The sequence below is a fragment of the Onychostruthus taczanowskii genome, unplaced genomic scaffold (assembly GCF_017590055.1).
Source record: "Onychostruthus taczanowskii isolate IOZ18803 unplaced genomic scaffold, ASM1759005v1 scaffold87, whole genome shotgun sequence".
Lineage (NCBI taxonomy): Eukaryota > Metazoa > Chordata > Aves > Passeriformes > Passeridae > Onychostruthus > Onychostruthus taczanowskii.
The window spans coordinates 2,167,355-2,176,820 of record NW_024506662.1 but is presented as its reverse complement, the minus strand read 5'-3'; the positions used below and the strand labels follow the sequence as shown (position 1 = coordinate 2,176,820).

Here is a 9,466-nt window from a genome sequence, read left to right as displayed (position 1 = left end):
CACCGCCTACGTTTTTTTCTGTGGAGCTCATTTCATTATCTGCAAGAGCTATCAAGAACTCCAGCATATAACTCGTTTCCAGACTGGTCTGCCAGAACCCTTAAACAAATTTCAGGGGGAAAAATTAAAACCAGGTTTTCACAGGACGGAATTTCAGCAGTAAATTTCTTCATGTGAACTTTCATCAGCAATTGCGGGAGAACGTAAAAACCCAGCTGGTTTTAAATGTGTGATCCTGTCCAAGTACTGCTTCTGTGAAGAATTGTAACAAAAATGGTAAAAAAGTATCTTTTAGATTGGAGTGTACAAGCTGAAACTAACCACACGTGGACTAAGCTCTCAAAAATGCTAGAGGGTGTGATGGAAACAGAAAGGTAATCAACCAAAAAGGGAACACCCACAAACCAAGAAACTAACAGAGTGAAAAAGGCTAAAAAAAACCAAAACAAAAAACACCCAAGAAAAATAAAACCCCCAAACAGAAAAATTGAAACCGCTACATTCCACCACTTTTACCATACTAAAAAACCACCAAAATCAGAAATGCTTCCAACTTCAGCACAAAATCAAATAAGAAAGGAATCCAAGTAACAAATTGCTGCTTCTCAGCACTGTAGCTTAGAGAGCTCAGTTCAGCTCCAGACTCTGTCTGGTACTATACTCACTAAACTCGCTTTTATGTTGGGCAGACCAATTTTATACTCTTAAAAGAACCTCACATATACACTACTTCAGCCAAGGCAGTACCCCCAGCATTTCCTAGGTCTGCCCCAAGGAATCAGGCCATGCATTGAAGAGCAAAAGGGGAGGAAAGGCTGGTCACTTTTGAACCAATATAACCCATGGGTAATATTTAAAAATCAAGACTAAAACCAGGCATCATTTAATGTATTTTAATAGCAAACTTACAGGAACAGCACAGAAGACAGACAACATTAAAAACATGTACTTGCATGTAGGACAACTCAGTTAGAAAAGTATAGTGAATGGATGGAATCTACTGTATGATAAAAATGCTACAAACACCATTTAGTTGCCATTGATAAGAAATTTACTTGTTTAAAAAAATCCAAATGCTGGCATTGTCCAGAAAAATTTGACAGGTTTATTTATAATTTTTTTATAAAGTTGTTTTGGTGAACAAGTTTCAACAATTCATGTTTTTTATTTTTTTTGACCACATTGTTTGTTTTTATGTCCCCTTGTTTATATTAAAAATCCACACACAAATGAAAATGGAAAGAAAACTTGCCAATACCCAATTCTGTCCCCTATTTTTCCACTTGCAACCATATACTTAAGGTACCTTTTAACCCCATGGAAAAAATATCTAACGTTCATTACTACCAATAACAGGAAGAAGATTTTGCTTCGAGAATGACGAACCCATCGTGGTGAGGCTTTAGGCACGCTCCCCACGTATGCGGCGTGCTAGCTGGATGTCTTTTGGCATGATTGTGACACGTTTGGCATGGATAGCACACAGGTTGGTGTCTTCAAACAGGCCAACCAAGTAGGCTTCACTTGCCTCCTAGTGTGGAAGGAAAGAGGTAAGAACATTTTTAATCTCTGAGGACCAGTTAAAAAAACAGACTCAGTTCAGAATTAAAAGTACAGTGTAACGCGGCATTAAGTTGATATTTTGATCTTTATTACTCACAAATATCAGAAGTTTTGGATTTTCAGAAATTAAAACCTTCACTTTCTTATAATATTTTATGTCTAAAGTAGTGTACTGCTGCTGTTTGGTAAGGACATCCTCCAGAGCACAAGAGAACTAATACTCCCATGGGACTCTCACGAGACAGGAAGGGGTTACATTCATTATTAGCAGGTGAGTTTGTTTAGGAAATTCTCTTTTCAAAGGCTGGGTTACACTGTTTGAGGGATTTGTTTGTTGCCTCTTCCAGAGTAAGAGGCACTGAGTGTCAGGTGAAACTGGGAGGTGCCAGGGAAAAGAAGAACATGTATTCCTTCCCAACACACATGTCAGGCATACAGCTCCTTCCACAGACACTGAAGAGGTGGCTTAAGTCAAAAATTAGCAGGAAAAAAAAATGTACTGAGAACTATTAGAAATAGAACTCCTTTAGTTCAGGAGCTCCTTGAACCACCAAAACCAGGACATCAGTCAGGGAATTACCATCAGACACTTGTCCCATTCCTGTACTTTCTTCCTGCCTATCTGGGGACACAGCACTGGACCCACCATCACAGACAGGTCTCAGCTCACACCACAGGGAACCAGGGCCAGCACAAGAACAAAGCTGACCACAGTGGTTTTCCCTGCTGCTAAACAGCTGCAGACAGGACTCTGAGCTACACAGATGCTCAGCTGGACCTGAATATTTTCCTGACTCACGTGAAGTTAGCTGCTGCTAAGCCCAGCACAGCAATGGTAATTGTTCAAACACTTTTGGAGCACGTGGAATTCCAGCACCTATCAATCTCCTAGGAAGCATCTTAGTGTGTCAGTATTGGACACAGCCACTCGTGGGCTGAGAAGGTGGGAATGATGGGGCTCAGTTATAGAAAGGAAGGAGAGGTCACCCTTTCTACAATACACACAAGAGAAAAACTTGTGTGAACCACTTCATTGCCAGGAACTCCAAGAATCAACTTATTAGGTTCAAAGATCCTGTTTAAAAACATAAGATTATCCAATATGAAAAAACCCCAATATTTACTACAGCAGATGAGGACTGTGGTATTACTAAGTCATTTAATTTGCAGGAGGATATGAGAATCCCTAATAAAGTTTTGTCAAATCACTCAGTGAAAAGTTAAGACACTTCACCAAATATCCATGCTGGCACAAACATGGTACCAAAGAGATTAATTAAAAAAAAAATTACTTTTTAAAATTTGTTTGTTTTTTCAAATATGCGAGCAGAACCCACTAGGAATTGTATGTGACCAGGTTCTGTACCAACAACTCCTTAATGCAAAACCAGGAACATTCAAACCAGGAGCTTTCTGAAAGTGTATCAGCTACTAAATTTTAATAGGCAGATGTAGATAAAGAGACACACAGATAAACCTCAGGATTTAAGAACTACCACATATAACTAAAAGCAAAAGCAGCAACTCTGCCAACACACACAGGCACCTTTTGAAGCTAAGCATATGCCCAAGTTTATGGGCTCTCATGGCAAATATCTTGGCCCCTTATCAAGTGGAAGTCATTAACTAGAAAGAGACCATTTTGTCTGCATGTCAGACAGACTACAATTACAGATACGTTCTGGAACAATCTTTCAACAGCTATCTTTAATCAGAATTGTCTTTTATCATGAGAGGGAGATGTCTCCATGATAAGAATTCAGTCTTGTGGGGGGCCCTAACTTAGATTCAGAAATTTGGACCAGAAAGAGCAATGAATATTTTTCTCTCTGTATAATCTAAATAAATTACATAACTAATATATTTTTAAAATATGCTTAGCATCAACTACATCCTAGGAAAGCAGCTATTTCCCTAACTGTGTTTAGATGTGGCTTATTGGGTGTTTTTCTTTAGAGAGCATTTGAGGACACCAAGACCTCCCCATGAGGACCCCAAAACCCACTTTACACAATGTTGCCTCCAACTGCAGAGCTCAGAGGTGGAGGAAATGTGTTTTTCTTTAGCATCATAAGCACTATTTAACAAATCAAGGGGCTACTTTAAAAAAAAACAACAAACAAAACCAAAGCACCACCCACAAAAGCAGACTTTTGGGCTCTGTCAGGACTGCTGAGCTGCCCCTGCGCTGTTTCATTCCATGGCACCCAGAGGCATTCCCAGATCCCCCTGGGCAAGGCAAGGCTCAGCGAGGTGCGCATCCCTCCCCAGCGGTGCGGGCCACGCCCACCGCGCCATTCCCACCAATCAGAGGGCGCCCAGAGGAACCCTGGAAACAGCCTGGCCAATGGGGGAGCGGGGTGGAGCTCCGGGGGCTCCAGGGAATCCCGGCCGGGATGGGGCACTCCGGGACCCGGCAAGGCTCACCTGCAAAGCACCGATGGCAGCGCTCTGGAAGCGCAGATCTGTCTTGAAGTCCTGAGCAATTTCACGCACCAGACGCTGGAAGGGGAGTTTGCGGATCAAAAGTTCGGTGGACTTTTGATAGCGCCTGATTTCACGCAGAGCCACAGTACCCGGCCTGTTGAAATGAAACACGGGGAAAATAAAGATAATTAGTATTGGAAATACATTCTGTGTTGCCTTAAAAATATGGGTCCACCCTCCAGACTAAACCAAGCACCATAGGCTCCTGTTTTCCCTAGGAGAGTCCCAACCTTTACAACACAACATCAGCTCTGCTGGCAAAGGGTCGCTGTCTTCTCACCACCAACCTCTGCCAACTTCCACTGGCTTCAGCAGGGATCCCTCAGGCACACTCCCAAGGCCTGACTTCACCAAGGGAACAGCTGGCCAACATGTCCTGTCCAACACAGCTCAGTGCAGATGTGGCAAACCACAGAGCTGCCCTGAGCTCAGCTGCACCAAAGGTACCCCCAAGGGGCCTGACAGGAACCCTGATTTTAAGGGAAAATCGGTTCTTCTTCTCTACTGCCAACAGTCACAGAACCAACAAAATGTATATTCTCTGTTATATTGACAGTCAAAAGTATCCAGTGTATTTCCTCATGTTAGTTTTGGTGTCAGAATGACAAATTCGGAATAGCAACATATGTTTGCAAACATGATGTCCATCTGTGAAACTAATACCACATTTATTTCCGTGGAAGCTTTGTCTTTTCCTGCTCCAGCTTTATTACTTTTCTCCCAGTTGATGAATTCTGCCTCACACCTAGAGCAAGAATTGGAGTGGGTCAGCTTAGAAGGGACCACAGTGGGTCACCTGGCCCAACCTGCTGCTCAAGCAGGGTCATCCCAGAGATCGTTTCTCAGGATTGTGTCCAGATGGCTTTTGGATATCTCCAAGGATGACAACTCCACAACCACTCTGGGCAATCTGTGGCAATGCTCAGTCACCTTCACAGTAAAGCTCTTCCTCATGTTCAGGTGGAATTTCCTGTGCATCGGTTTCTGCCCATTGCCTCTTGTCCTATTGCTTGGCACCACTGAGAAGAGCCTGGCTCCATCCTCTTCAGACTCCTCGATACATTAATAAATCCCCTCGTGGACTTCTAGATTCAAAACCCACTTCTTCCCCACCCATGTTTCCCCCAAGGAATACCTACACCCGGCCCAAAACCATCCCCCAAGCTGAAACACGACTTCCGCCGCTCTGCACCGAGGCAGGCCTGGAGAAGGCCAGGGCAGGGGGGCTGTGCGGCCGCGGGCTGCGCTCCGCTGGGGCCGGTCATCCCAAGGCCGGGATTCGGGACGGGCGCGGGAGCCCCGGCGCAGCGGCGGGTGCGCGGCTCCCTCTGGCGGCGGCTCCGCGCGCTGCAGGGCCCCGCGCCGCCGGATCCAGCGCCGCGAGCGGAGCGCGGAGCGCGCCGGTAACAATAAACTTGGCGGCGGCGCAGCCCTGCTGCGGCCTCCAGAGAACCGCGAGTAGGGAATTAGAAAAATTTAAAAGAACCGCCGAGCCGCGGCCGCTGCGGGGGGAGGGGTGTCGGTTTTGTAGTCACCAGCACCGGAACGCCCGGAAAGGAGCTGATGAGAAACGCCGGGGGTCGGAGCCGCCCTGGGAATTTCTGGTTATTTTTGCGGCTGGCGGAGACCCGCGCTTGCTTTCTTTTTGGTCGGGTTTTTTTTTTTTTTTTTTGTTCCTTCTTTTTTTTGGTTATTCTGCCGGCAGGCGGGCGGTCTCGGGGAGCGGAGCGCGGAGGAGGCGGGGAGAAGCGCCCCCCGCCCCATCGGCCCCGCGGGGTCGGGGGAGAAGGAGGGATTTTTTTTTGGGGTGGGGGGGTTGCCCGGTCGCGCCCCGCGGCCGCCTGTGCGCGGCGCTGCGTTACCTGTAGCGGTGCGGCTTCTTCACCCCGCCAGTGGAGGGCGCGCTCTTGCGGGCGGCTTTGGTGGCGAGCTGCTTGCGGGGCGCCTTGCCACCGGTGGACTTGCGGGCGGTCTGCTTGGTACGGGCCATGCTCCTGCCGACGTCGCTGCCTTACACCTGCCAGGAGGAACGTGGGCAGACGGGGCAGGGGGTCGCCCCGCTCGGCGTGCGCCCCCCGCGGCACCTGCCCCCGGCAGCGCGGCCCCCGTCCCGCGCAACGCGTCCCTGCCCCGCCGGCCCCGAGCGCCGAGCCCGCGGCGGCCGAACGCCTCCGACGGCCAGTAAAAAAAAAAAAAAAAAAAAAGAGAAATAAAAAAAAACCCACACCAAAAAAGGAAAAAATTAAATTAGAAATTAAACGCCCGCCGATCGCGGAATATTAAAATACAGCTTTTTTTGCCCACGAATTCAATATCAAAGCGGCGGCGGCTGAAGCCGAGCGAGCCGCACGGCAGCAGGCGCGGAGAGGCGGCTGTCGCCTCCCCCCCGCCGGCCGCCCGTCACCTGCCAAGTGTTTGCAAATACCGCCCGGCAAACATCGGGGGGCTGGCACCGACCCGCCGCTCCCACCCGCCGGAAAACCTCCTCCGAAACTGCGGAGCGGGGGCCGGAGCAGCGGCAGCCCCCGCCGGCCCTCCCGGGCTGCCCGGCGCCGCCCGCCCGCGCTCCCCGACCCGCCGGCAACCGCAGGCAGCCCGGCGATTGTCGTGCGAAAAGGAGAGGGGCCGGATAAAGTGCGAGAAAGCAACAAACTTTGTTTTCGGGGGGTTGTTTTTTGGGTGCCGTCCTTCTCTTTCTGTGCAACTGCTTCCCCAAGAGCTGCCTCGCTCCCAAGCGCCTCTCACAGGCAAACTCAGCTCCCAGAGCCAGAACAAAATGGAAACAATCACGAAACGCAGCCCTAGTCCTTTTGCAAAGGAGGAAAAAATAAATTGCAAAAAATAACGCCAAAAATATCGCCAGGAACTCCAAACCATGCGGGTGCAGATGCAGGGGGAGGCAGCGGAAAAGTTTGCACTCGAAAACCAAAAAATTGCGTTGCGTTTGGGTCGTTCCTTCGGCGAATTTCTTTCCCTTTTTATTGTTTTTTATGCAATAGGAAAAAAATATGGTCGGTGACCAGAGAAAAGAGACAAGATGGTGAAGCTGAGCAACAACTGTGGGGAGCAGGGGAAGGAAGGCAGGAGAGTTACCCTGGGCTGGCGAGCGGCTCCCCTTTGCGAGCGCTTCCCGGCCCCGATCCGGGGGATGTCGGGCTGAGGAGGCAGCTAAGGGGCTGGGGAGGCCGCTGGGGGGGGTCTGGAGCGGGGGCGAGGGGAGCAGAGGGGGGCAACGCCGGCGCGAAGCGGGGCCGGGGGTGCCGGCGGAGGGAGCCGCTCCGGCTGCGCCGGGAAGGCGGCGCGGCCGAGGGGAACCCGAGGCGCCGCCGCCTCCCGAGCCCCCCAAAAGTTTGTGGGGTGGAGGGAAGGCGCGGCCCCGCCCCCGGCCCCGCCCCCGGCCCGTGTGTACAAACACAAAAGGCACGCCGCGCGCGCCCGGGGATTCCCTGCGCCCGCGGCCCCCGCCCGCGGCTGGGCTCTGGCTGGGCTCTGGCTGGGCTCTCCTCCGTTTGGGGGTCACCCTCTGGACAGCAGGACGAGGGGGGTGATTTTCCACCCCGCTACTCGGCCTTGGTGAGACCGCACATCGAGGGATGCGGCCAGTCCTGGGCCGCTCACTACAGGGAGGACGTGGAGGTGCTGGAGTGTCCAGAGAAAGGCAACGGAGCTGGGGAAGGGTCTGGAGCGTTCGTCTTATGACCAGCTGTTGAGGGAGTTGGGGTGTTTATCCGGGAGAAAAGAAGGCTCGGGAGTGACCTTATTGCTCCCTACAACTCCCTGAAAAGAGGTTGTAGCCAGGTGGGGATGGCCTCCTCTCCCAGGCAACCTGTGACAGGACAAGAGGAAATGGCCTCTAATTCCACCAGGGCAGGTCTAGTTTGGACATTAGGAGGAATTTCTTCACTGAAAGGCTGACTGGACATTGGAACAGGATGCCCTGGGAAGTGGTGGAGTTACTGTCTCCTGGATGTGTTTAAGGAAACAGTGGACATAGAACTTAGTGCCATGGTCTAGTTAGGAAGTGGTGTTCAGACAAAGGCTGGACTCGATGACCTTAGAGATCTTTTCCAACCTAATTGATTCCGTGGCTTTTTTCTTTACACGGAAGCAAAACAAAATTTCTCCCAGTAAGCTGACCCATCAGAGAGCAAGGATCTGCTGTGGGAGGGCCATACTTGGTCTGTAAAATGAGAGCTGAGTGTCAGGAGGGGGCTGCTGGGGGTGCTTCTGTCTCAGAAACACGCTGCAGGCACCATGGTTCACAGGGAAAATCTGCTCTTGGGGAAGGAAGAGGAGCCTCATTTCCTGCAGCAGCGCTGTGCCCCTGTCTGGGGTTTGAGGTGCAGCTATTGCAAAAGCAACTCTAAGTTTAGCACGGGCATCGCCAGCAGACCCAACAGTTGTATCAGCTGCCATGATGTTTAGTGGGAAAATTTGCTCTTTATTTTCTATTAATGTCAGGATCAAAATGCCCTGGGGGAATGTAACCTGCACTCTAAAACAACTGAACAGCCACGAGCAATTGTTGTAAGCACATCTCAGCTCCAGAGTCAGCTCCTCTGCTCACACAACTGGTGCCACCATCTTGTCTGTCATTTTGGCATTAGAAGGAGCCATATTTGATTTGCAAAATCTTTATTACGGATGATGATGTAAGGCAGCTCTGCGTGGAGACATCCAAACTACCTCCAGCAGCAGAAGTGGTTTAGCCATGTGAGCATTCACTTGGGGCTAATCAAACCTGACAAGAAAGAGAGTGTTATCGTGGGCAGAACACCCTGCTAAAATAGATATAGTCTGCATTAGTGCTCAGATAAAAACAAGGGCTGCACTACACAGACATGACCAGACATGCCACACACAAACACACACACACCTCTGACCCTAGAGTGAGTTTATGAGAGGTGGCTGTCAGGAAAGAGAAACCACAAAGGATTTTATTTATGTTTACAGAAGTATTGGTGGATTAATTTATCTATTGATAGCATTTTATGAGAGAACAGCACCTTACTGGACACTCTGAAGTGAACTCTGAGCTGTTCAGTATTATACAATAAGACTATTTGCAAATGTAAACTCTAAAAGTCAGGCACCGAAATTGGCATCAATTCCCCACACAGCACACACATCCCATGAGGAGCAGCTGGAAAAGTTAAAAGAGGGCAGCACCAGTTCCCAGCCGCAAGAAGCTGCACGGAGGTTAATAACCCATAGGTTGTCCCTGTCAGCTTTAGCTCTGCCCGCTCCCGGGGGTGTCCGGCTGTTCCCGACCCTTCTCCCGCAGGAGGAGCTGCTCCTCCGCGCTCCCCGGTTCGGCCCCCGCTGGCAGCCGGGCGTGACCGAGCCCCGAGGTCACCGGCGGGGCCCGGACCCCCCCGCGCCGCGGGTGGCACCGGACGTGCCCCCGCCGCCATTG

The 9,466-nt window shown here is 50.3% G+C and overlaps 1 protein-coding gene across 1 annotated transcript; it reads right to left on the bottom strand.

Moving 5' to 3' along the window:
- Window positions 1-879: 879 nt before the first annotated feature.
- LOC121346912 (histone H3.3A) lies at window positions 880-6,190 on the bottom strand. The gene is made up of 3 exons (XM_041425087.1): window positions 5,913-6,190; window positions 3,991-4,144; window positions 880-1,531 (listed from the first exon to the last, which is right to left on the bottom strand). The coding sequence occupies exons 1-3, from the start codon at window positions 6,038-6,040 to the stop codon at window positions 1,403-1,405; spliced, it is 411 nt and encodes a 136-aa protein (XP_041281021.1). The 5' UTR covers window positions 6,041-6,190; the 3' UTR covers window positions 880-1,402.
- Window positions 6,191-9,466: the final 3,276 nt, after the last annotated feature.

Excerpts from the sequence above, each read along its gene's own strand:
- LOC121346912 (XM_041425087.1), bottom strand. The coding sequence starts at position 6,040 with ATGGCCCGTACCAAGCAGACCGCCCGCAAGTCCACCGGTGGCAAGGCG. Across the intron at positions 4,145-5,912 it reads AAGAAGCCGCACCGCTACAG|GCCGGGTACTGTGGCTCTGC; the intron begins GTAACGCAGCGC and ends TCATTTCAACAG. Across the intron at positions 1,532-3,990 it reads CTGCCATCGGTGCTTTGCAG|GAGGCAAGTGAAGCCTACTT; the intron begins GTGAGCCTTGCC and ends CTTCCACACTAG.